Source organism: Anser anser, assembly GCF_964211835.1.
Source record: "Anser anser genome assembly, chromosome: 3".
Classification (NCBI taxonomy): Eukaryota; Metazoa; Chordata; class Aves; order Anseriformes; family Anatidae; genus Anser; species Anser anser.
This window is the reverse complement of record NC_139722.1, coordinates 53,000,764-53,028,646: the sequence shown is the minus strand read 5'-3', so window position 1 is coordinate 53,028,646 and position 27,883 is coordinate 53,000,764. Positions and strand designations below refer to the sequence as shown.

The 27,883-nt window shown below is 39.1% G+C and overlaps 1 protein-coding gene and 1 long non-coding RNA gene across 3 annotated transcripts in view; one reads left to right on the top strand and one right to left on the bottom strand.

Moving 5' to 3' along the window:
- Nucleotides 1-27,883, top strand: part of FRK (fyn related Src family tyrosine kinase) — a 59,571-nt gene that overhangs the window by 13,576 nt on the left and 18,112 nt on the right. For both annotated transcript variants that reach the window (XM_083831581.1, XM_083831580.1), the window contains exons 2-4: nucleotides 14,442-14,563; nucleotides 22,491-22,654; nucleotides 23,317-23,485. In XM_083831581.1, coding sequence (XP_083687707.1) covers nucleotides 14,442-14,563; nucleotides 22,491-22,654; nucleotides 23,317-23,485 — 455 coding nt within the window. The remainder of the gene's footprint in view (nucleotides 1-14,441; nucleotides 14,564-22,490; nucleotides 22,655-23,316; nucleotides 23,486-27,883) is intronic.
- LOC310897705 lies at nucleotides 1,758-21,680 on the bottom strand. Its single transcript, XR_014582494.1, has 3 exons — nucleotides 19,274-21,680; nucleotides 10,834-10,944; nucleotides 1,758-2,452 (listed from the first exon to the last, which is right to left on the bottom strand). It is a non-coding gene; the product is annotated as an uncharacterized lncRNA (long non-coding RNA).

The following is a 27,883-nucleotide window of genomic DNA, read 5'->3' as shown; positions in this document are numbered from 1 at the left end:
TATTCTCCTGCAGCTTCTTCAGCTGGGCTCCCCAGTCATTTGTTAGTGCAACCTGGGGACCCTTTCAGCTCTCAGGCATACATGAGATCAATCTGTCTGGGTAGGTGGATGTTTCACGCGTTTAATAGGGTTGTATTGTGGTCAATGGGCTCATATAAGGTAAGCTATTGTTCAATGTTACAGTCAGGTTTTCAGCAGGTAATGAAATTAATATTTTATTTATTTATTTATTTATTTTTGGGAGGTACTACACAATGTAAATGTGGTGAATCTGGCCCCTGAATCTTGAAGTATAAATTTTTTTTCTGTTCATAACCTGCAATTTCCTATCTCACTAAAAATAAATAGTAGCAAAGTTTCTGCCCGCTTTTGATGGTAGCTCATGTACTTTCAGTTCCAAAAGGATTGCCTGTGTTGTAACTATGTTACACTATTCAAATTATGTTAAGTAAGCATCTATGCATGGTATATGTTCCAGCAAAATAGTGATTATAGTATGTTACAGAATGAGGTTCAAATTGCATCATTTTAAGTAAAGATGCTCTGGATCATGGATGAATGTATCACTTATGTCTTAGTGCTCACATCTATAACCAAACCAACATGGGAAGAGAAAAAGGGGAAATGGCTCCCTTCTCCTGAAGAAAGAAACAGCAATGTTTCTCATTTTATTTGTTTACCTTTATTTTTGCCCCTAAGAAAAAAAAAAAAATGAATCTTTCATTTTAATTTTGTATCAAATTAAACTGAAGAAAATATAGGGTATTGTTTAGTTGTACCTTGTTTCAAGATAACTTAATACTTTCTCAACAAAATTAAAAATAAATGTTTATATACTTTGATAGAAACTCCATTTGAAAACAGAAGAAACAACTTTAAATATGAAAATTATTCAATTTGAGTGTATTTACCACATAAGAACATAAGCTATAATATTTTGTTTTGAAAATATATACAGAAGTAGAGAAGTATAACTTCATTTGATTTCCTTTTTTTTTTTTTTTTCCCCATCTATATCTCTTCAGTTATCACCTCTTTCATTCTGCCATCTCACCAGTGAAAATCTCTCAAGTCTACCATAAATTTAGTATTTATGGAAAAATGCCAACCTATCAGCTATAATGACAAGAACATTAGCAAAATGTTATCCAAAAGCTCAGAGGAAGATGGGATATGTTACTTTCCAAAAGCATGTGTTTCTCATTGTGCTCATTAAAGAAAAATCACAACATTGATCTCAAAATGTGGAAAGCACAGTGGGACTTATACTGCATTGCTCCACAGACCATCACATACAGGCAGACTTCTACATACTTGTGTAATACAAAATAATTCTGCACTGTTGGTTTTAATAGAGCTCTGCCAGTTGTATAACATGGAAATGAGCCTTTAGTTTTTCAGAACTATTCATATGTTCTGTGTTTTCCCACGTGGAAAGAAAAAACAACTTACTCCACCCGCTGTCATTGTGAAAAGACTCAGGAGATCCCGGTCCAATACAGTGCATGCAGATGGTCTTCATTTAACTTTTGATAAGTTATTCAGCAACAAGGACCTAAGCGATATACGTGACTCAGATCTTTACATATGAAGCAAATGCATTGTGGTTGTGTAAGGTTAAACGTGCTGCCTTACGTAATCAACCCTGAAAACCAGAATTTCTAGTTTCACTTGGAGTTTCACTAGTTTCTGATTATGGCAAATAAGTAATCAGAACGGAGCTGTGTCACTGTATAGGTACACTTTAAATGCATTTTTATTTCAATATTGTCTAAATTAGATTCTTTCTCCAGCATGATAAGATTTTAATTGATTTCCTTATACAGATTGTAGAAGGCTGTTGTTACCAACACATTTTTTAAAGTCTTATTCTGATTATCTTGTTTATGACAGTACTTTGGGAAGTAAGGATTAAACCAGTAAATTTAACAGTGACCTCTAGTCAATAAATATACGATGACAATGCATGGTAAAGTATTCTCTTGGCAAGTACAAGTGCAAGTACTATGATGAAGTTAAGAAAGGGAAAGGGAAAAGATCTGTAGAGAGCACTGCTTAGAGAGCACTGAAACTCTGCTTTCACAGAGATTCTCTGTGAAACTGTATCCACAAATAGGACTGAAATCATTGCCAAAAATGTGCGCCCTGCAAAAGCAGAAGCTGGAAACCAGAATTTCATTAGCAGGTACAGTAGCTCAGGCAGCAGCAGGCTATAGTCCCTGGGCGTGAAATGAAGTCCTTAGTTTTGTCATGTCTGTAACTTCTCTTCATCACTGTCTGTTAGCTCTGACTTTCTCCTTTCTCTTCTTCCATCTCCTTGATGGTATTGTACGGTTCTCTCTGCTTCGAATTCTTAATATCCCGCTTCCCCCGTCCATCCTGCATTGTCTTATACACTGTTTTATATTCCTTCCTCTTAAATTTTGTCCTTGTACCATGCATCCTTCAGTATCTGAAGATAAATAACAGTGAGGAATACATAGTATTAAAAACAATCCCAGGCAGGCCTGTAGAAGGCAGAAAGGAAGAAGGGCCTTACATCCAAAGAAGCTGAAACAGCCTAAGGTTTTCCAGCCTCTGCACAGTCGGTCTGAAAGCCTTAGAATAATCCTGGATCTTTCAGTGTGTAGATTCTTGTGCCGTGTCTGTGAAAGCTTACGTTTTTGAACACACTTATGAAAGGAATCTTTTGCAAGTTTTAGTCATCATGGCTTAGTTAGACTACATATTTTTCTGTTTTTTTTTTTTTTTTCCATCTCCATCATTGGGTTCACTGTAGACTATAAAGGGAAGATTGAAGCAGCCAGTGCCCCTCTGCCACGCTCCACTTCACACATGCAGTTCATCACTTGTAAAGCACATCTGTTTCTTAGCTGTGTTATATCTTGGAAGGCTGTGATCTTTGCAGAAATGTCTGCTAATTTCTTAAAATATCAGCTCTTGGGGAAATGGTATTACTTCATTAGTCTTATAATTAAGACAGCCTAATATTTTCTATCAGAAGGGCTTGTTTAGTTGCTTGCAAGTTTTCCAGGCTTTACATGACTGGATGTAAATTTTCCAGGGCTAATACCAGGCATGGGCTACCTTTTTCCTCCCTGAAAGTCAAAAATATGGCTCAGAACAGTATGAGAAATCCTTCATGTATGTACTTTGGAAGAAGGGCTTGAGATTTCATAGGAGAGACAGCTATACTGCCAATGATACCAAACTGGGAAGTGCTGTCGACTCCCTGGAGGGACAAGAAGCCCTGCAGAGGGATCTACATAAGCTGAAGTACTGGGCAGTGAGCAATGGCATGAAGTTCAACAAAGGAAAATGCTGGGTCAGTGCACGTTCTGCACCTGGGTTGGAGTAGTGCCAGACACAGGCACAGGCTGGGAGAGGAGTGCCTGGGGAGCAGCTCAGCAGAAAGGGACTGGAGGTGCTGGTGACAGCAGGCTCAGCATGAGCCAGCAGCATGCCCTGGCAGCCTGATGGCAAATGGCACTGAGAGGTGCATTAAGCACAGCACAGCCAGCCGGTCAAAAGAGGTGATGCTCCTGTTATATTTAGTGCTGGTGCGGCCTCACCTTGCACATCATGAGTGGTTCTGGGCTCCACAACATAAAAAGGGTGTTAAGATCCTTGAAACCATCCAGAGGAGGGCAACAAAGCCTGTAACAGGGCGTGAAGGCATGCCCTGTGAGGAGAGGCTGAGGGCACTTGGGTTGTCTGCTCTGGAGAAGAGGAGGCCGAGAGGCGACCTCATTGCTCTCTGCAACTCCCTGAGCAGGGGAAGTGGGGAGGGGGGTGCAGGCCTCTGCTCCCTGGTCACTGATGACAGGACATGAGGGAACAGCACAAAGCTGCACCAGGGGAGGGTCAGGCTGGGCGTTAGGGAAAATTTCTGTACCATGAGGATGGACAAACACTGCAACAGGCACTTCCTAGGGAGGTGGTTGATGCCCCTCTTTGGTTAGCCCTGAAGTGGTCAGGCAGTTAGACTCGATGATCTTTGAAGGTCCCTTCCAACTGAATTTACTCTACTCTACTCTACTCTACTCTAATCTACTCTACTCTACTCTACTCTACTCTACCCTACTCTACTCTACTCTACATTAAGGTCTTACATGCTATCTAAGAAAACTATGGTGCAAACTGACCAAGCCTTTGAAAATAAAATTGCCCTTTATATGTTGTAACCAAGCAGAGTTATTAGAACTAGTTATTAGAACACTCTCTAGATGTTTTTGATATCCTGGGAAAGCCCAGCAAGTGCTTGGAGCCTTCTCAGCACAGAGAGAACGCACTGGGGGTACCCTTAGTAGACTTCTGTCCCAGCTTCTGCGCTGATGTTTATCCACAACAGACTGCAAACCTGGCATGGATTAAAAGCTGGCTCAGCTGCACTGTTTATCCTGCTCAGATAACAGCAGGGAACAGTGGCACATGCAAGCCTGTTCAGGTTTCCATGTGCTGAGTAAGGGCAGCGATCACAGGATGGTCATATGATGAAAGGAATTAAATAAGACCCCAGAGGATCTCTCTGTCTCTCTTTCTCTTTCGCTTTCCACATATCTCTCCTTGTCCTATGTAAAACAATTCCTGAAGTTAACAGACATTGTTCTCTGAATAAACTACTACATATAGTACAACGCCAAATGCCCTGAAAGGTAGGCCCTAGGCTTTTCAAGCTGGATGTCCAAAATTAGTAGAGAATATTTATGATGATCTCCTATTGCCTTAGTCCCTTTCTGTGTTGTTTCTCCACTGTAAAATAGTTTACAAACAAAAGTGCCACAAAAAGAACTTCACGAATGTTTGTAAAGCATTTGGATATTATAATCATGAGCACTATAATAGAGGCTTCTAGGAAATTAGCCATTCATGTAATTTTATAACTTGTATTGAGAGCAGAGACTAAATGTACAGTAGATAAACTCTATCTATGCGATGACAAAACAAAAAGCAGGGTAACTATTCATTGAGCAGCACTCATATTCACACTGTAGGAAGCAGTAGATGTGACCATGTAATTAAAGATGGTATCAGAGTGGGTCTTCCTGAAAATGGCTGAATTGATGCCAGGAAAGCTATATTAATATTACCAACTCTTTACTTCAGAGTTCTTGACTTTGCGGCTACAGCTTTCTATGAATGTAGATGTTGAGGCACTTAAAATATAAAATTTATAGACCATTGAAGCTTTTCTTTATTTGTTTTAGCTATTGTATGAACTTTCTGCATTACAGAAGAAACTGAGATATATGTGTTTTCACTGTATATAATAGCTGTTTTTCTTTATCTTCATCCAAGGCTTTTGCTCTAATTGCAGTAATTCTTTGCTCTTCTTAGTTCAGAAAATCTTTCATTCTCCTCATAGTTTAGCACTACAGATACAATTAACACAATACAGTTAACCTACTGGAGGGCCAGCTAACCTGTTCATCACCATCATTTCTTTTGTAATGGAGACTCCAGGACAAGAACCACAGGAACCACAACAAACCAGTTCCTGGTAGTTAGTGGTCTCATGGGATTTACCCTAACATGAGAGTGTAAATCCCAGTTGCAAGAATTTATGACAAATGAGAAGTGATAATCCAGGATAGGATCATGCTGTCCATTTTAACATCTTTAGTGTTTTTGAAAATCAGTTTCACATGACTGATTTCCTGCTATTTTTTCTGTTATGTCTTCACCCATTTTGAATGAGCTTGCCATGTAGTCCTCAATGATCTTTTCTCCCCTTTCCCCCTCCGCATTCCTCTTGTAGTAGTCACAATGTCTATATGTGGCTATACCTTATTTCTGACTCAGCCCTCTGGATTTTCTCCTTTAGCTGGGCATTCACAAAATTCAGAGTATGTCACGTACCTCTGCCTTTAGCCTTATTTTACCTCCAGTCCTGTGATTTGAATGAAAAACTGAAATACTCCCACCTTATCCCAGCCACAGCTAGTTATTAAAGCACATTCAACTACGTCAGATATGAGATGTGGAGATGATTCTGACTTTGGTCCTGTGCATGTTCAATCTAGGTGAAGTAGAGAAAAAAGTGGGAAGTTGTACTCTGATGAGCCTAAATGATAATGGGTGCCGTAGTCTGAACTTCCACATCATTTTCTGTTCTGGTCTTCAGTACAGCTAACCAAAGAACATTGAAGGTTCTGGTGAAATTGCCAAGAAGGTTAAGGAAGATGGCTTGGTGTTTGGCTTGGTGATGAAGATCTTAGTAACATCTCATATGGGGATGGCACACTGAGTCCTTAATTATGAGCTTAGAATTGCTATTGAATGGGTTTGCAAAGGGGCTGCCCAGGGGGAGGTTATGCTGCCAAAAAAATTCTCCAGTAACAAATTTTTCGCCTCAGATGTGGTTGGGAGGATCTTTGGCTGTGGTTCCTCCAATGCAAAAGCAAGCAGTAGAATTAGGGGAAAGACAAGTGCTAGAGTTGGAGGGAGGTGGCACAGGGGCCATTCAAAGAAGGTGAAGGCTGCAGAAAGATTTGTCTTCTTAGGACATTTTCATCCGACCCATGCCAAGGGGTCCCTCTCCAGAGGTACTTGGCCCATGCCTAGTGTGAGAGGTAGGAGAGACAAAGTCCAGAGGTCCAGTATGAGTGGGGCTGCTATGGGGCTGCTCAAGGCAGGGATAGCCTCTAGAAAGACAAGTTCCCTAATAAATATGTTCTCTGAGAAGTATTTTGAAGCTTATTCCTGGGGTTCGTTGTCTAATACTCAAATAAGACATAGGGCTATCCCATGCCTAAGGCTGTGCTTGAGGGCCAGGTTAGGGTTAGGGGGGATGCATTACCCCCAGTGTTAGTGGGGCTGCAAGGGGCTGCTGAAGGAGGGGTAGACTGCCAAATGAATTCTCCCTTGAGAGTTTTCTCACCTAGTCCATGGATGAGGGAGTCTGAGGGTTTCAGCCCATGTCTAGAACTGGGTTAAAAGTGCAGCAAATCTCAGAGCTGTAGTGTGGGTGGGACAGTGGAAAGGGGCTACCAAAGGATGGTTGAATATGCCAAATCTTTGTTTCCAGACTGCTTATTCATTTGATGTGACTGAAGCTCTTTGACAGAGGCCAGTCCATGCCTAGGGTTGGGATTAGGAGTGAGATTAATCCTATAACTCCAGTGTGACTGTGACTGCTAAGGGAGATTGAAGCTGCAGAAAGACTTGTCCCCTGAGAGATTTTTCAGGGTGGTGGCCCATGACTGGGGGTCTTTGGGCTAAGCCTCAGACCATGTCTAGGGTGAGCATTAAGATTGAATTAGTTTTAAGGTTAGCAGAGTGACAAACTCTAGAGCTCCAGTTTGAATAAAGCTGAACAGGTCTGTTTGAGAAAAGTCGAGTCTGCAGAAGGACTTGTCTCCTAAGAAGTGTTTTGTCTGGCCCATGACTGTTTATGTTTGGCTAAGGCTCGGCTCACATCTTGCATTAGAGTCAGGTGAGACAGATCCTAGAGCATTAGTTGCAATGGGACAGTAAAGGGACTTTGATAAGGCTCAGCTAGATGTGGTTGAGGCTGCAAAAAAAATTTGCTTCATGTCTTCTTCATACAGGCTATGACAGGAGGTCTTGGATAAAGCTGGTACCATGCATATGGTTAGCGTATGCATTAGGGTTAGGGATTTAAGAGAGACCAAGCATAGAGCACCAGTGTAAGGGTAGGAAGCAAAGGAACTGCTCAAGGAGTGGTAGGCTGCCAAAAAACATTTCCACTGAGAGCTTTTTCACCTGGGCTGGTAATCCTTTTGTTTGGGATGAGTTTTGGGGGTTGGATAGAGTTAATTTCAGGAGACGGAAGGAGTCTGTAGTTCCCAGTTGAGATCCTCTGTCAAATCTGCTCTCTCTACATCAAATGAATGCATTGCACCGAAGGCAGAGACATGATCAAGATGAGATATTGCTTTAATGGTAAGGAACTGAAATGTGGTGGGACCACTCTCATGACTGGAGTGCTGCAATGACTGGCTATAGGCTCTTCAGAAGGGACAGGTAGCACAGAAGGAGTGGTGGTGTGGCTCTCTATATTAGAGAGTGTTTTGTTGTTGTGGAACTTGAGGCTGGGAATAATAAGGTTGAGTCCCTATGGCTTAGGATCCGAGGAAGGTCCAACAAGGCAAGCATCCTGGTGAGGGTCTGTTATAGACCGCCAAACCAGGATGAGGAGACAGATGAGGAATTCTACAGGCAGCTGGCAGAAATTGTGAAATAGCCAGCACTTGTTCTCGTGGGGGACTTCAGCTTCCCAGACATATCCTGGAAATACAATACAGCCCAGAGAAAGCAGGCTAGGAGGTTTCTGGAGAGCATGGAAGGTAGTGTCCTGACGCAGCTGGTTAGTGAGCCTACCAGGGGAGGTGCCCCGCTGGACCTTCTGTTCACAAACAGAGAAGGACTGGTGGGAGATGTGGTGGTCGGAAGCTGTCTGGGGCAGAGTGACCACGAAATGGTAGAGTTCTCTATTCTTGGCGAAGTCAGGAGGGGGACCAGTAAAACTGCTGTCTTGGACTTCCAGAGGGCAGACTTTGAGCTGTTCAGGACACTGGTTGGCAGAGTCCCTTGGGAGGCAGTTCTGAAGGGCAGAGGAGTCCAGGAAGGCTGGGCACTCTTCAGGAAGGAAATCTTAATGGCTCAGGAGCGATCTGTCCCCACATGCCTAAAGACAACCTAATGCAGAAGAAGACCAGCCTGGCTGAACAGAGAGTTGTGGCTAGAGCTTAGGAAAAACAAAGAAGGTTTGTGACCTTTGGAAAAGAGGGTGGGCCACTCAGGAGGACTACAAGGATGTTGTAAGGCTGTGCAGGGACAAAATTAGAAAGGCCAAAGCTCACCTGGAGCTCAATCTGGCTACTGCTGTTAAAGATAACAGAAAATGTTTTTATAAATACACAAACACAAAAAGGAGGTCTAAGGAGAATCTCCATCCTTTACTGGATGCGGCGGGAAACTTAGTGACAAGAGATGAGGAAAAGGCTGAGGTGCTTAATGCCTTCTTTGCCTCAGTCTTTAGCAGCAAGACCAGTTGTTCTCTGGATACTCAGTACCTTGAGATGGTGGAAGGGGATGGGGAGCAGAATGTGGTCCTCATAATCCGCGAGGAAATGGTTGGCGACCTGCTACAACACTTGGATGTATGCAAGTCGATGGGGCTGGATGGGATCCAGCCGAGGACGCTAAGAGAACTGGTGGAAGAACTGGCCAATCCCCTTTCCATCATTTATCAGCAGTCCTGGCTGTCAGGGGAGGTCCCAGTCGACTGGCAGCTAGCAAATGTGACGCCCATCTACAAGAAGGGCCGGAGGGTAAACCCGGGGAACTATAGGCCTGATAGTTTGACCTCAGTGCCAGGGAAGCTCATGGAGCAGATTATCTTGAGTGTCATCTCGGGGCATTTGCAGGGCAATCAGGCGATCAGGCCCAGTCAGCATGGGTTTATGAAGGGCAGGTCCTGCTTGACGAACCTGATCTCCTTCTATGACAAAGTGACGCACTTAGTGGATGAGGGGAAGGCTGTGGATGTGGTCTACCTTGACTTCAGTAAGGCTTTTGACACCGTTTCCCACAACATTCTCCTGAAGAAATTGGCTGCTCATGGCTTGGACTGGTGTACGCTTCATTGGGTTAAAAACTGGCTGGATGGCCAGGCCCAAAGAGTTGTGGTGAATGGAGTTAAATCCAGTTGGAGGCCGGTCAGTAGTGGAGTCCCCCAGGGCTCAGTACTGGGGCCAGTCCTCTTTAATATCTTTATCGATGACCTGGATGAGGGGATCAAGTGCACCCTCAGTAAGTTTGCAGACGACACCAAGTTAGATGCATGTGTCAATCTGCTCGAGGGTAGGAAGGCTCTGCAGGAGGATCTGGATAGGCTGGACCGATGGACTGAGGCCAACTGTATGACGTTCAACAAGGCTAAGTGCCAGGTCCTGCACCTGTGGCACAACAACCCCAAGCAGAGCTACAGGCTGGGAGATGAGTGGTTAGAAAGCTGCCTAGAAGAGAAGGACCTGGGAGTACTGGTTGATAGTCGGCTGAATATGAGCCAGCAGTGTGTTCAGGTGACCAAGAAGGCCAACAGCATCCTGGCTCGTATAAGAAACGTTGTGGCCAGCAGGGCTAGGGAAGTGATTGTCCCCCTATACTTGGCTCTGGTGAGGCCACACCTCGAGTGCTGTGTTCAGTTTCGGGCCCCTTGCTACAAGAAGGACATGGAGGTGCTTGAGCGTGACCAGAGAAGGGCAACGAAGCTGGTGAGGCGTCTGCAGAGCAAGTCTTACGAGGAGCGGCTGAGGGAGCTGGGATTGTTCAGCCTGGAGAAGAGGAGGCTCAGGGGTGACTTTATCACTCTCTGTAGGTACCTTAAAGGAGGCTGTAGCAAGGTGGGGATTGGTCTATTCTCCCATGTGGCCGGTGGTAGGACGAGAGGGAATGGGCTAAAGTTGTGCCAGGGGAGATTTAGGTTGGATATTAGGAAGAACTTCTTTACTGAAAGGGTTGGTAGGCATTGGAATAGGCTGCCCAGGGAAGTGGTTGAGTCACCATCCCTGGGGGTCTTTAAAAGATGTTTAGATGTAGAGCTTAGTGATATGGTTTAGTGGAGGACTTGTTAGTGTTAGGTCAGAGGTTGGACTAGATGATCTTGGAGGTCTCTTCCAAGCTAGATGATTCTGTGATTCTGTGAACAGAATGGAAGGTAAGAAAACTTGCTTTGCATACTCTTTTTTTGGATGTGGATATTTGTGTTTTTTGTTTTCCCACTGGGGTTTTACCTTCTTCTAGGCATGTTGTCAGACACTGGAAACTCTGCCAGGGATATAGCATTGCAGGCATTTGCCTTCTTACCTTTTTCTGCTTTAGGGATTCTGCCTGTGGCTATGCAGCATGCAATACCCGTGGACCATGTTACTTTTCCTCTCTTCCACTTTCCAGATTAAAAGTTCTTGTCATATCTTCCTGTTATAAGAAAAAAAAAAAAGAAGTGAAGAAGTAGAACTTTTTTTTTTTTTTTTAAACTGATTTGTATGTAGCGAAGCATACGGATACACTAAGCAGAGCCAGGTAGATGGGTGCTGTGGTAATTAGAGAGCAGCAGTTCATTGCACACTGGAAGACAGAGGGCATCTGAGCAAAGAAGGTGGTGGAGCTGAGTAACACTATCAACTTCAGCTGACCTTTTGACTCGGTTTCGATTCAGGCTGGACTGAAAGGGTGAGCATAGGTGACACGATCGTTATTTCTCAAGAACTTGCCCGTCAGGAATAACCACCAGCATTCAGCCTGAAGAAGTTTTATAATTTATTTTTCTGGAAGAAAGGGGCTATAGAATAGGAGTGTAGGTATTAGTAGTGATACTATTAGAGTCAGGAAATGTCCCATTATCAAGTCTGCTATGATCCATGTGTGATCCTGTGGGTTAAAAAACCTACCAGTGGAATCGATCACCAGTAGAGATGGGATCACTACACTCTGAATGACCACAACGTACCTCACTGGTATTCTCATATGGGGGCATCATCTGCACCAAGTAGAGACAGTGCTTGTTATGGACCTACGTGAAGGTCATCTTTTTTGTCCCTAATGTCTTCCGATATGTTGTGGCCAGAAGTGACCTGGAAGTAGCCTACAATTGTTAATGAAAGTATTCCTGTGAGTTGTGAATGATGGTGGAAACAACAATGATTTCTGAGGAAGCTGCTAGAAACAATCCCCCAAAAGCAGGTCTGACATCCTATAGTGAAAATGGAGAAAGAATGGGATGTTGAACACAGTGCTGGCCAAGATATTAAATGGCGTGCTCCTGGGTCTCACTGACAGAAGGGCAACAACCAGACAGCTCCTGCTAGAAACAGAAATTTATGCCCAAGTCTGAATGCACTCATTTGTGCCATATGATGCACATATCTGGCATTGATAATCATGACCCAAAATGGTCTGGCTGCAAGCCGAAGTTCAGAATAAAACTGTGTATGAATCACTGATTCAACAAGCTCCTGAACTGACTAGTGTCAGCGGAAGACACAGATGTCAGAGATACTGCTGGTTAGGTAACCTGGGTAGTGGGTGGTGCTTGATGTTTTAGTTTTTCTAAGTAAAAAAAATTAAAAAAAAAAATTAAGTAAAATATTAAGCCTTTTGAAGCATAAGCTCAATCACTAGTAATTGAAATAAGCCCTTCACTCTTTTAAAAGGAGTTTAAACTTTCATTTATAATGAAAATAGTACTTTGAATTCAGATGTGCTTTTGTTAAAAAAAGTGAATAGCAAATTAATTTATTTGCTTTGAGGTTAAGGAGGTTTTTTTTTCTCTATATAATTATTATTGCAAACCCAATGACTTTGGACTAGGAAGCCCATATTGGACTAGGAGGCTGTTAAAAGTAGTCTTCACGATATTTTTCTGAAATATACTAGTCACATCATATGAAGTCATGCAAATTAGGGAATACACAATATGTGTCTGCTTTTCTCCCTCTGTAATAATTGCCTCAGTTACACTTGTCTTGTCAAATACTGTTTGTTCTAATTATCTTATTTTGCCAGCAGCATCTTTTTAACTGCTGAATTTGCTTGGAATCAGATGCTCAGTCCTGATGACTGATGATCAGGAAGCACTTCTTTGCTCTGTGAGTGACTGAGGAGTGACACAGGTTGCCCAGACATCCCTGGGGATCTTCAAAAAACACCTGGACATCGTCCTAGGGAAACAGCTATGGGTGACCCTGCTCTAGCAGGGGGTTGGGGACCAGATACCCTCCAGAGGTCCCTTCCAACCTCAGCTGTTCTGTGATTCAGTGAATATCAGTTCAAATTCTTTAAAAGCATATAGTTTACTAGTTTTCAGATGTTATTCTCAAGCATATGTATTTAGAAATTTCACAAAGGTTCTAATTAGCTTTTTACGGCAGATAAATTTTCTTTGGGATTTGAATAGTGTTTAACTATAGTGTATTCTGTCCTCTCATTCCTTTGATGAGAACATCAGTCAAGGATTTGAATGTTTATTGATTGCTTTGTTTTCTATAGCATACTTCATGAATTAATTAAATAAATTAGTTGAATTAATAAGCTTACTAATTAAAATTATTACTAGAACATTCCAACTTTTTAATTAGATTTCTTTACTTGCCAAATATTTACCAAGGCCTATTTTACCCAAATCAATGTCAAGTCAGAAGACAGGAATGCAGTCTAGATTATCTGGGTTTCATTTTCTTTTGTTAAAAAAGGATACTAGTGTAGGCTAGCACCATCTGTATTTACCTCTTTTTATTTCCTCTTTATTCATACAAAAACATTGATCATTCTGCATGCTTGCTCAGCCAACGTTTCACCCAATGTTCTGATTTATTTTCTTCATTTCTCTTAATGATTGGAAGCATTATAGATACTAAAGCAATTTGTTGATGACTCCTCCTGTACTTTTCACTAGTAATTGACAAATCAAGTAGCTGAGTAGGCAACTTACATGTCGTGTGATACACTAATTTATCTTAAAAGTTTGCATAATGAGTTTATCTCTGACTAATTTAAAAGGAGTTTGCCTGCGAGTATATGGCACATCTTTGATAACTGTTTATCAACATTTACTTCAAATAAGGGGCAGAGCTAATCTTGGAAAGTACTTTGTATGTTTGGTGGATAGAAGCTGAACACCATCCCAGTTGAAAATGCTGACTCATCTCACTCTTATTTCAATTTAATTTACATTCAGCAGGAGAGATAACTAGTACCCTTAGAGAAGGAAACTAAAACTATTGTTTGGACAAGACTTTGTAAACTACAAGTATTAGTGACAGAGGAAAAGTTTTGCAAATATTTTAATTTTAAGAGAAGTAGCCAGGAGTAGATTTTCACAGAATATCGATGTTCAGATGTTTGCTCTGACTTGAGAGACATATTGGTTCTGTTTGTTGAACAGCAGCAAAGCTGCAAAATTGCCAATAACTCATTTGAGATACTAAAATGGAAGTGGGATGCGGAAGGCCTTAGCATGGATGGCCTCTTGGAACCCTACTGCATTTCTGTAGCTTTGGGGATTTTTGACTTTTAAGATGTCAGGATTTAGTGCATACCCGTACCTCTGCATTGTTCAAATGATGTCAACTGACTTAGCATCAGTTTCTGTTATGGTAGCATTGGCAAAATTTCTTGGTGAATTTTTCTTGAGACAAAGCCAATCTGCTGCTTTTGAATTTTCATTGCCTTGAAATCAGTAGGACTTTCCATCAGCAATAGAATCCAGATTTCATTCAAATGTGCAAGCAATATTTAATAACAATAATTTTGTCATGTAGTTTGTAGGGTTTTCTTTTATATTTTTTCCATGTTATTGGAATTTTAATCAGCATATCACACATGTTTTAGTAAATATGCAGCAAGCTTGTAAAACTGAAATTGTCTTTCTAGCATGTTTCACTGACCGGTAAAATTAATAATTTTTATTTGTTTAGATGGTTTTTTGGCCCAATCAAGCGAGCAGATGCCGAGAAACAGCTGTTGTATCCTGGAAACCAGTCAGGAGCCTTCCTAATTCGAGAAAGCGAGAGTCTAAAAGGCGAATACTCCCTTTCAGGTATATTCTAACTTTTCATCTTAAACTATGTTTAAAATGTTTCTCAGGGTCTGGTCATTTACATTTTCATTAAGCAGTGGACATGAAAATTAAATTAAAGTTTGTGATAATATGTATTACCCAGGAGATACATAAAGAAATCTTGGCAAGAGTAATTTAGGTTTTTACTAACTTTCATTTTATAGGGTTTGTTTATTATTATGATCAGAACACAAATTAACTTTCTTGTGCTTAGTACTTCTAGTGTTCCAGTTGTCTTGAAACTATTTTAATGTTAAAAATGTCAAAAATACCTTAACTGCTCTTCACTGTGGTGCTGACTTGTACACAAAATAGCAATTAAATGCACCTTAGCAGATGTCAGCAGTTTAAGAAAGTGAGGTGTCTGCTAGAATACAACCACAGGTTTATGCTTATTTGTTGTAAGGGGAAAGTGATGGGAAGATATTCAAAGCTGTTCTTCAGAATCAGTTGTATTTCATTGAAAAGTTACTTGTACGTGTTGGTAAAAAGTTAGATTTATAATGATGATGATCTTTTGAAATATACTTTCAGTCCATTCTTTGCATCCAAAAGGTTCTCAAATAAGCACATCATTATTTTATTTATTTGCATACATTTATATGCCGTCTTTTTGTGTCATAGACATTTGCCGTAATAGATGCACATGATTATTCATTGGTTATTTTCCATGGACATTTTTTTCAAACCTGTCATACCAGTGTGCATCAAGAATGTAATGTCTCTGAGACAACACCCAAACTTCCTAATGTTCTCTATGTATTTAATTCTATAAGCCAGTAAAGAATCTTGATGTTTATGAATAAACTTTAAGCTGTCATGTGTGGATTTATGTCAGTAAAAGAAGAGGTGTCTTGTGCATAACCAAGTGCTTTCACATTGAATCCTCTTCTGCCTGGATGTTCATGTCAGTCATCTTCTCAGTATAACTAAAAAATTAATCGAGCAACTTAATGAACTTCTGAGACATTCTTGGTTTCTCTTTCTGAATCAGAAAGAAAGGGTATGTATATTCTTGCACTGTCTTGTAATACGGGAAGGTTACTTTTTATTGCCAAGACACAGAAATATATGTTGCCCATGGAGTGAAATACAGGGAAGTTTATGAAATAAATATGATATTTACTGTTCTGGGAGAGTTCCTTCCACAGTTTTCAGCTATCCCTCAAGGAAGTTTGCTTTTGCTAAGAAACACTGATATGAAAACTAACATCAACAAGGAGTCAGACTGCTCCCAAACTGTGACAGAACTGACCCACTGTGTGCACACCCTTTTATTCAAAGATCATACTGTAGCCACAGACTTTTAAAAATGTTTTCCCATGATGTGCCAACTTATCCCTGTCTTACATGGTTTCAGCTTCCTTCAAGTGTTCTTCATCAGTGAACTGATTTCATCCAAGGACTGGGCTGGACTGATAACAGTATGGTGTTATGCAGGAAAGGATAGCTATGCCTGTATTACCTGCTTAAAGCTGGCACTTGAATACACGTTACCTTACTAAAAATCAGTGAAAAATCTTGTGTTTGTGCACCTAAGTGTGGAAATGCAATTTCTTTTTATTATTCCCCAAGAGTAACCTTCTAGAAAAGATTCAAAATCTTAATTCCTTACCCTGCCTCCTGACTAAATCTCTGAGATGAAGGCAGCAGTACCTTATTTACAGTATGAAGTACCACAGAAAAGTCAAAGAGAATGAAAATAGACATTAGTCCTGCATTCATGACAGGATGAGATCATCCTTGCTGCTGTTCATTGTTTTCCTTCCAGATCCTGGGTAGATACTATATGATTTCTTATTTAATATATTTGAGTAAACTAAGTAAGCTTGTAGCACACTTTTTATTTTTCAGATTTGTATATAAGCCTAATAGGGAACAGGAGATTTGATGATGGCTTATAACAAGATGCAACCATCCATTTGGATTTCTTCCATGCTGGTTTGTTTGATGACAGAAGAACTGAAGAACATTATATATGTGGAGGCAAGGCTCCAGCTACAGCAGCCAGCCCTCCTTTGAGCACAAATGTGGGTTGACCTCTGAGCATATATGCATGTATGCAAGTGCCATCTCAGATTTATTAAATATTTGTGCTCTCTTAGGCAAAGAAGGAAAATAAACTCTGAAACAATCTTTAGACAATGAGTATTAATGAAATGATTTACCGCTGCTGCTAGATTTTTTAGCAGCTTCCCAGGCTTGAATCTAATTTAGCCTCGACTTGCTACTTAATCTTGAATAAGCTAAATATTATTATTGCTTACTGATCAGGCTTGACTGAATGGTGCCTGTTTTGTGTTGTGCAAGCTCTTTGTGTCCAATGTAAGAGTACACATAATGGTCGGGATATTGTATGTCCATAGTCTCATTACTTAGGTCTACTTTTGAGAGATCTAGTGCATTCTAATGTAAATGTTGAAGTGGGTTGTAATGTGGGGAGAATTAATTGGAAAGAAGGTTGTTTAGTTCCCCAGATATTATGAAAAATACATTTTTTTTTCTGAATCTCTCCTGGAGAGAGAGAGTTCCATCAGGAGTAACGGAACACTCAAAGCAAAGCAATGTTTTCTTGAGGAACAGTGAATCAGGACTATTTCTTTTAGGATGTCTTGGAGAAGTAACCATCTCCCATTTAGAATATACTCTGATTTCTGTTTCCAGCTTTTTCAGTGTAGAAAAAATAGACCCCCAAAATCCCATCATCCGTAGGATTGATTGGATTTGCTATACTTGCTATTGCTTCTCTGGTTTCACTCCAGAGAAGATGATGATAATGGCTAAAAAGTGATAACCTGCCTTTCAGAATTAAGGTCTTTCAGAAAGTTTTGTTACTCACTGTCCAGTCTAACATTTTTTTTTTCCTTTTTAGTTTTATTTTGCTTAAGAAATAGAAAAGGAGAGAAATTTTTACCCAGGCACACATAAACTGTTAAATTTTATGACTTTCATGGTTGATATCCACACTCATATGGGCAATGTGAAAGAGACTTAATGTTAATGAGAGAGAGAAATGGATCTCTTTAGAATAATAAAAAAAAAAAAAAAGGGAAAAGAAAAGTGGGAGGTAGGGAGAGGGAAGCAGTAAGCCCTGCCATTCCTTAAAAGGACACTTTTCACTTCTATCTTGCCTTGATGGGAAAATTCATATTCTGTAAAAAAAGACAAATGAATATTTAAATTAAAAATAAAAAGTGGTGTTCAGAAAGGTTTTTCTCAGCTGCAAATGGTTAAATGGAAAGCATATCAAACTACATAGGGCACTGAGATGTGTTGCTATCATTTTAAAGTGTTTGACATTTTAAAAATAGGTTTTCCCATTTTAAAAATGCACATGTTGTAGACAGATTTTTATGTTGATGACTCCAGCATCTGGTGTGAAATATATTAAATTTTAAACATGTTGGTGCCATCTTAGACATTGCCTCTTTTTAATTAAAAGCCATAATTTAGATGTGCTCAGCTTAATTGAGTGTCATTGCCAATGATAGCAGGAGGCTCTCTACTTCCCCCCTTACTGAATAATGGTATCTAAAAGACTGATTGCATTAAATGACAATGCAAATGGTTTGTGTTCTCTTCCTTTTTATTTTTTTTCTTTCTCCCAAAAAAAAAAAAAAAGATTGTGTGGTTCCCACTAGTCCAGATTGGCTTTAGGCCTAGGAAAAATAGGTAATCATTTAAGGCAGCAGACTGATAGGAGTGGCAAAATCATGGCTGTAGCAGAAGACTGATCTCAGGGCAGCCACTGCACACATCTGTGCTGGTGAGAGTGATCCAAAAAGCATCCTTCCTTCTGGCCCCACCTGGGACATGGTGACCGGGCACTGCTTTTGGCCTTGGGAAAGGCAGGCTGTGGCCCTGTTGCTAAAATGTCTCTTTTGTCTTCTGGTGAAGGACAGGGGGGAAGTAAGGGCTGGGAACTCCAGGGCTGTTTTAGCTCCTGCTTTCCTTTCCTGCCTACTGCTCTGCACTGTCAGTGCTGGGGGAGGACTGCTGGGAGGAGAGATGCTGGGATGCTGGCAGTGATGATGGCCTAGTGTCTCCATGACTCATTTGGTGAGGATGTTGACTCTGCTACTGTCACCATAAAATTTAGTTTTGCTGCCCTGGGCTGTAGATTACTTTATTCTCATCCTTGGGGTTGCAAAATTTATTTCTGCATGGCCCAGACTTACAAAGATGGGAAGCAGGAAGAGAAGAATGCTTCTCTTAAACTAAATCATGAAGAAATCTAATAGGGAGCTGATATTATTTTGGGGGCAAGGAAGTTGAGGAGAAAGCCACTGCAGTCTTCAAACCCCGTAGCTCTCAAGCTATGTGAAGCTGAAGATGAAATCCTGTCCTGTTCAACAGGCTGACTTGGACCTAGGGAAGACTGAAAGCACCAAAAGGTTATAGCTAGATCTTCCCAGAGCAACACGTGCTCTGTGTCATGCATGGGCAGAGGAGTTGCACCACTCTGCAGCTTTTGTAATTGTGCTGTGCAGCACTCATGCAGCCAGGCTCAGCCCCAGGTTGCAACTGAACAGTCCCCAGTCAAGCACTGCACCAACCCTTCCCTCATTTGCTTATCACAGGCAAAGGTTCTGTCAAACCAGAAATTTTCTCCAAGTTATCCGCACAACATCCCAGACTCATCTAAAGGGAATAAAAAGCTATGAAGTTACCATACACAAGCAACGTTACCTTACAGGAATAAGAAGCCAATGAAAGTAGTATACAGTAGAATAAACCATCGTTTTCCTCCACAGTCTTTAGAAATTTCCTTTTGGTCAGATATAAGGCGTGGTGGATAGACTGCTTTTTCTCATTTATTATTTCCTTGTTCAAGTCTCACTTCTTGGTTGAGGTAAGAAGGTTAGAACAACTGATTGGCAAACGCTGTTTGGCGGGTCACAATATGACGTGAAATTGAGGAATGCAGTCTAAATAACAGCAGAATGCCTTGAACCGTGATAAAGTATTTGGTATCTAAAAAATCCAGTATAAAATGGATCCTGTCCAGAACACTGAGGTAACCATTACTCACAGATTTAGAAAACATAAGGTCAGAAGTTTGCACTGGTGTGGTCTGACGTATATACTGGCAACCATAAAGCTTCATACAAGGCTCCTTTAAGAAATTTGAGCACATCTTTCAAACTAACTCTTACTTTAAGATTAGCTGCATTGTAAGAAATAAATATAATACTGCTAATAATTAAAACAGGTAGTCAAACTACTATCACTTTTAATATAATACTGAGACTGGATTAACACAGTCATCCTGCTGCCATTTTATTCAGTGAATCATAAATAGCAATTCGTTTGTCCATATGCATTTTACCTGAAACTTTGAAAAGGTCAATATATTTTCAGTCTGTTGTTACTGAATTACTCTTTGCTTCATTTTCCTTTAGCACCATTTTTGAAACATGCATCACAAAAATGTAAATACATTAAATGTAAATTATATGTAAATACATATAATTAAGAAAATACTAATTAAATGTGTTAAAATAAAAAGAATGTTATCTGAAAAGCCTGATGTAATTATCTTTATACTCAGGAGTTATATATATGTATATGTATATATAACTCCTGTAACTCAGGAGTTACAAGTATTCTCATTTCTGGTCCTCATGCCGAATTGTAAACTAGTAATTCAGCTCTCTAAAAATATTATAAAAATGTGGCAGAAATAAAATCCCTTAATATTTTCAACAGCTCCTAAATGCCCTCTGGTGGCCTACCATGACAATCGCACAGTACAGCAGAAAAATATTTAATCATACATGACAGTAATTAAGAAGATTTTTTTTTATTATTATTTTTTATTAGCAAAATGGTGAGAGGAATATACTTTATATAATCTTTGTTATTTGCAAGCAACCAATAACTTGGAATATATTTTTTTCTATGTGCAATATGTAGCTGTCTGTCTATTCTTCTTTTACTCTAACTAATGTGATCAACAATTAAATGCCTAAATAGAGTAGAATAGTTCCATTGGAAGGGACCTACAAAGATCATGCAGTCCAACTGCCTGACCACTTCAGGGCTAACCAAAAGTTACAGCACGTTATTGAGGGCATTGTCCAAACCCCTCTTGAACGCTGATAGGTATGGGGCATCAACCACCTCTCCAGGAAGCCTGTTCCAGTGTCTGACCACCCTCACAATACAGAAGATTTCCCTAACACCCACTCTGACCCTCCCCTGGTGCAGCTTTTTGCCGTTGCCTCATGTCCTGCCATCGGTGACCAGGGAGCAGAGGCTGGCACCTCCCTCCCTGCTTCCCCTGCTCAGGAAGTTGCAGAGAGCAAAATTCACGTGAAGTGTTACAGTATCAAGGATCTATCCGCAACAGTAACTCCAGAGGGGAACAATAACAAGCTTGTCAGTAATTAGATATTCAAATACAAAAGGCTGAGGCTGCTTATAGGATGGACAGATATTTCCATTGAATTAATTACTTAACTAAGAATTGCCACTAGTCAACACACCTAAATTAAATATGTTTGCTGGAATTTCAGTCTCCGATTTTTCTCTCCTGTTTTTACATATTGCTATTTCTGTCTTTTTCCGAAACGTGATGCTTCACTTTTAGTCCTGCTCCAGTGTGTCTCCCCCTGGCCATTCCTCAAACTCACTGGATGATTCCTGTTTTCTGTTTTGGTTTGATTCTTAATCTCAGTGGCCCCCACAATAATTGAGCAGCCTGTGTCCCATCATCTTGCTCCCACACCAGCTCTAAACAGCAGGAAAAAAAAAAAAAAAAGGAAAAAAAGAAAGAAAACCTATCCACACTTTCAAATACTTGTTTCTCACTTAATTTCATTACAGCTTGGTACCATTCCTTGAGCTCTGAGCATTTGTCCACCTGAATCTCCCCATATCAGAAAACCTTCTTCCACTGATGCATGTATCTTCTGTTTGAGATGCAAAACATATATCCTAGTACTTAAACATCTTCCTTTTTAAGTTGTGTTTTATATGGTCAGGCTTCCTCATTAGCAGCCAAGTTCATTTTATGGCACCGTTAATGTTAGAGCTAACAGCTGAGGCATTGATAGGATTTAAACCAATTTTCCTATCCAATGCATTAGGTAAGTGCATTTTTCTCCATCTCTGGTCTGCTGCTGCTTCTCTGTCTAGATCCTGTTTGCAGGGGCCTAGCTTTCCTTCTGGCACTGTCAAGGAGTGCTCTGATGGTCACAGGGAAGGACACTTTGAGTGTCATGAGATGCACCTGAATAACCTACTGGAAGTGAGGAGGTGAAGGTCTTTTTGATTACAAAAGAACAGATAAGAATAAAATACATTTCAATGGAAAGGGTAGTCATCAGCTATTCAAAACCAAGCATTATTGTCTTTACTTTTACATATTCCAAGCACACACAAAACTCAATAAAACCCATGGAAAATGTGAGTGCTTTCCAGAAAATCATGGTTTATGGACAATATATTTGCTCTAACATGTCTACCAGTTCAGAAGCTGTTGTTTGGAATGTTTATACTGACAAATGGAATATTAAAAATGGATCAATAAATTACTTTGAATTAAATGTTCCTGGCTGTTTTTGTTGTCCTACAAAAACATACACAGAAAACATTTCATGTCGTGGAAAACATGTACTGCCTCACAGATAATGTCCTTATGTATTGTTGTGTCGATCCATATGGTGGATCTCCAAATCTAAAAAGAAAAAAAAGTTTAAGACTGATTGACTGGATATGCTAAGCTATCTAAACAGTGGGCTTTGTTTTGAAAGAGATTTTGGATATTTGGCATTTTTGAAAATAATTTATTTTAAGGTCCTCACAAATACCTTTAGGAATCTAATATCCATTATGCTCATCAAAAGTTGTATTGTACTATTGCTGTGATACCTGGAAACTTAATATATTTAAATCTTCTTAGTTTTAGATGGTGAATCTGTGAAGCACTACAGGATCCGAAGTCTGGATAAAGAAGGCTTTTTCCTAAGCAGACAGAAAATTTTTAAAACTCTGAATGAGTTTGTTTACTATTACAGTAAGAACAGTGATGGCCTTTGCGTGGTGCTTGGAAAACCATGTTTAAAGGTATGTGTGGATAGTACAGTGTGCAACATAGTTTTTGTAAGCTAATTTGTCAGGTGTCAGTCAGAAAGTACTAACCCCGTAGCTGCTTCCACCATTTCAAAATGGTAATGATCTGCATATTTTCAGGAATCTTTGGGTAGCAATACAGTTTCATTCTTGAGGCTGATATGTTAATAACAAAATACCATGCCATTTTGAACAAATCATATTGCAGTTGGAGGAGAAAATATGACCAATAGTGATTTCTTAATACCTTTTTGTAATTGTATATGATGATGAAACCTCCAGCTTCATAACTCCAGCTGTGCATAAGTAATTTCTGAGACAAAACCACAAGGTACAGGCAAGCAATACATCACTGTTCAAAAAAGCTTGCTAGGAGGATGACTTCTAAATTTTACTTTTAATGGCAGGATATTTTCTTTAGGATATTTCTTATTTCTAACAACAAACAAACAAACAAAACAAACAAACAAACAAAAAAACAACCAAGAACTGGGCTCTATTTTGTGTTCTCAGCTTATTTAATCATGTTTGTGCTCTCAGGGAACATTCATATCAGATTCAACTTAACATGATGTAGTTAACAATGACTTGGATATTCAGTTGAAAAAAAAAAAAGAGAAATCTAAATTAACATATTATTTATATTCTTTTACCAGGTACAAATTCCTAATACTTTTGATTTGACATATAAAACTGTTGACCAGTGGGAGATAGACCGAAATTCTTTGAAATTCGTTAAAAAATTAGGATCTGGTCAGTTTGGTGAGGTATGGGAAGGACGGTGGAACGATACTACCCCTGTGGCAATCAAAACATTAAAACCAGGTATGTGAATTGCTCTTAATAATGTGAAATGCTGCCAAAGCTGCTGCTTTATTTTTTCAATGGTATTAAAAAGAGACCCTATCAGTATATGAAACCATCCTTAAAATCATTGCACTTAGACATGAAGGCTGGTAAAACTCAAGGTCCAGATAGTCTTTGGTATTTTGAATGACAATTTTATATAGGTTTCTGTTTCTGTGTGAGCTGGACAAATTCTTTTTCAATATCTATATTACATAAAAGGCAACCCCAGCAAGGCCATCTCCTTTGTACAATGTTGCTGGTATAGAATTGAGTGTCTACATTTCATCTGTAGGTGAAGTAATCAATTTAATTCTGGTTTGTCATTGCTAGAATTGTTCCTGGTGACTACATGCTATATTATAAAGACTCTTTTGGAAGACGTACTGTGTTAAGCTTGTTGTATTTAAGAAGTACTTTAATCTCAATAATGATTGAATCAATCTTCTTAGGTTTTAATATACAACATTAATATGTTTGCATATAATATAACCTTGTGACTAAAATAGCTTTTGATACTTCTTCTTGATTATTTTTCATTAACTAAATCTGTGCATTTTAAGTTGACAACATAAAACATCTGCCAGCAGATGGCAAGAATCTCATAGAGAAGAAAGGTAGCCTGGATGATATATACATTTTTAAAAAAGCTAACATTATAGTTTGTTGTTATTAACTGAAAAAACTCAAGTTGGGCATTAATGATCCTGTTTCAGAAAACAAAACAGATTGATATGTTTGGTTCAGAAGAACAACTAAATATGCTTGAGTCCTAGTTGAATTGTCTCCTGAACAGGGAGGAATTTAAGCATGCATTTTAGGGCTATCTTCCATCACAGTATTATTTCTGTTTTGGAACTTGCAAACTGAAAACAAATAAGAACCTTGTCTTTTTCTTTCTCTTACCCAAAGTAGGAAAACTGTTCAGACGAAAGTTCTTCTGTAAGTTGTGTGAAAGACAGCATACATTTTCAGAGAACTGATGCATTTCCATACTGCCTAGTAAACACAGAAACCATCTTGAATTTTCTGTCCATTTCTCTGTCCTAAGACAGAATCCAGCAATCCACCTTTTGTGACAGGGATCCATCAGCCTATTTTTAATGACTTCTGAAACCAGAAGTCTGAACCCTGGTTCTCCTTGTATCTGACCTGAATCTTTCTACCTGAAGTACAAGCAGAATTCTTCGTGTAGATAAGATGTTTTAGGTGTTTTTTTTTTTTTATTATTAATTATTTTTTTTTTCCAGATATGACTCTGAAAGGGAGAACAAGTCCAGTTGTGTAAAGACAGGGAATTATTTCATATTTCTTACATGTTATACCTCTGTTTAAACAATCCAGTATAGTACTTGCCTTTCTTCTCCATAAGGCAAGACTCTAATTTGTCCATCATAGTTTACTTTCTTTTAATGATTTAAAGCAACATCTGGACAAATTTGTTCTATTGCAAAAGACTGAAGGATTCTTCCTAAAGCATGAAATATTTTCAACAATATTTAAAGAAGGAAATTAAAACTGGGATGAAGAACAAGACTAATCTTAAATTTCTCGTGACATTAAGTTTTCTTTTAGAGATTGCCTTATTCCTTCTTCAAGAAAATATGAGGCAATTAGCACTCTAGGAAAAGATTTGTTTCTCATCAAACAAAATAATTAGATTTTGCACAAATTGCAGTGCATACATTTCTACTTATTTTCTTTAGGAGGAAAGTGCAGCTGACATTTATCTGGTATTGCATATGCAAAATGGGAAGCTCTCCTAATCATTTCATCTCCTTTTAATAACTCATTTCAAAACTCTACTTCAGCTTCTCCTGCTGTATAATGGGAACAGTGAATATTATCAGTTCTCTATGAAACAAACTTGTTTTAATAATGGACTCAATCAGAACTGGCAATACTACACAGAAATACATGAAACTTTCATGGGACACTAATGCCAAGTTACAGCTGCAATTTAATAGCTTGCTTTTCTTCCTTCTCTCTCTCTCTTTCTTTCTTTCTTTCTTTTTTCTTTTCTTTCTTTCTTTCTTTCTTTCTTTCTTTCTTTCTTTCTTTCTTTCTTTCTTTCTTTCTTTCTTTCTTTTTCTTTTTCTCTTTCTTTCTTTCTTTCTTTCTTTTTCTTTCTTTCTTTCTTTCTTTCTTTCTCTTTCTTTCTTTCTTTCCTTCTTTCTTTCTTTCTTTCTTTCTCTTTCTTTCTTTCCTTCCTTCCTTCCTTCTTTCTTTCTTTCTTTCTTTCTTTCTTTCTTTCTTTCTTTCTTTCTTTCTTTCTTTCTTTCTTTCTTTCTTTCTTTCTTTCTTTCTTTCTTTCTTCCCTTCTTCCCTTCTTTCCCTTCTTTCCCTTCTTTCTTTCCTTTCTTTCTTTCCCTTCTTTCTCTCTCTCCCTCTTTTTTTTTTTTTCCCTCTCTCTCTCTTTCTTTCTCCCTCTCTTTTATTTTTTATTTTTTCCCTTTTGTGGCTGCAACAACTGTTATATACAAAGAGTTTTTCAAGGAAATAAAGCAAAAGAAGGCACTGGCATGTGCAGATAGCACTAAGGTGTTAGTAGCGAGGGACATTCATAATTAAGAATCACAGGGAAAGTGCAAGTATACAAAGGATCACAGGAATAAATTATGCTTATGAGACAATTTCTCCTGCAGTCCTAGTACCTTGCTGTTTGGCCTGGAAAACCTATGAACATGTAGTGGTGCAGTGGCCAGTTTCCACCCTGGGCACTCTCTTTCCCAGTTGAAACCCCTTCCAGGTTTCTCTCCCAAGGAAATCAGGGCATAGACTTAGGAAGGATATGTTAATAAGAGTAATTGTGACATGGAAACATGCCCTCATTTCCAGGAAAGAGCAGATTAATAAAGTAAAATAATCACATATCAAACAACTTTGAAGAGCATGATACAAATCAGCACATCATAGATTCATGGGCTTGATAGCCATAAGGGATTTCTGCTAGTTTGAGTGTTTTCCTGTTGAGCTTTAATTTGCAGTATAAATCTAGATCATGTATAATCTGAATACTTTGCTATTATATGCCATTAGATTTCACCCACCTGATGGATTATTTACATCTAATTAAAACGCAGCTTGCTTTTGGCTAGATAATAACTAGACATCTTCCAGTCCTGAGATGGCGGTACAGACAGAAGTTGCTTCTGCTCTCTTTGACAGTTTGCATCAATTATATATCACAATGACTGTAAGAATGTGGGCATAATTTCTCATCAGGGTTTACCTGCTGTCTTCACTTTAATGTATGTTATGTCTTCTTCTAATAAAATAAAGGCCTCCTTGTATGCTTTTTTTTTCTTTTTCTTTTTTTTTTTTTTCTTTTTTTTTTCTTTCTTTTCTGGAGGTACTTAAAAACTGAGTTAAATCAATTTTCAATCACAATTTGCAATCATCTTTAAAATTTTCTCAAATAGATTTTCTGGATCCTCTCTAATTTCTATCTATTGCTGCTAAAATGTTTAAAATGATTGTATTTAGGTAGATGGCCTTCCAACCTGTAAGAATAATTCAACTCCCAGAATTCTGTTGAGGTAGCAATGATGGACTTTTCCCTGAACCAATTCTCACTTGATGGAAATATGTGATTTCTGGCTTATGAGTAATTAGGATACTCATAAATCTGTTTCCATTCCAATCTGGAGCTAGAGCCAATTTTTCAGATATTGCACACGAACTAGAAAATTCACAAGTGTTCCTTTCAGAAGCATTAATGTCTAGCATACTAGTTACATTTTTTTTCCCCTATCTTTAGGCATCTAACATCTTAGATGTATCAGACTTTAATAATTAGTGGGAAGAAATAGGTATTTACATGTCATATGAGTCATACTATAGATTAGAAATCTACATTAGAACCAGGGAATAACATGTTATTAAAGCATGTTTATTTCAATTGATTGCAAAGTCTGGACAACTAACTCAGATCTAGTGTCTGAAGTTGGAAGAGGTGAATCCAGCTACCAGCAGCATTTTGTAATTTCCACAGATTTTGCAACAGTGACAAAACTAAGAAATATGTTAAGCTGTTGGAGCCTCTGAGCTCTCACAGTGATGAACCTCTGAGTCCTCTGACCAAGAACTGGAGGGGGACTGGGGTTCCTGAGGAGGTCACAGGAAATGACTGTTCTCTGAAGAACCTGGTGGGATAAACCCCCATTGCCTTCCTGACTATGGAGTATCTGGTTTAACCAGCTTCAGGGGGCTGGGTTTGCAGTTCGCTGGCTATGGATGATAAGGCTCCACACACAAGCCTCCTGGACAATAAGGTAGATTTTGCAGGAAAAAGAACTCAACCTGAGATGTTTTCAGATTTAATGAACCATCCTTTTTCAAAGAGTTCCTGTTTCTGCTAGCAGTTTTTTGTCCATC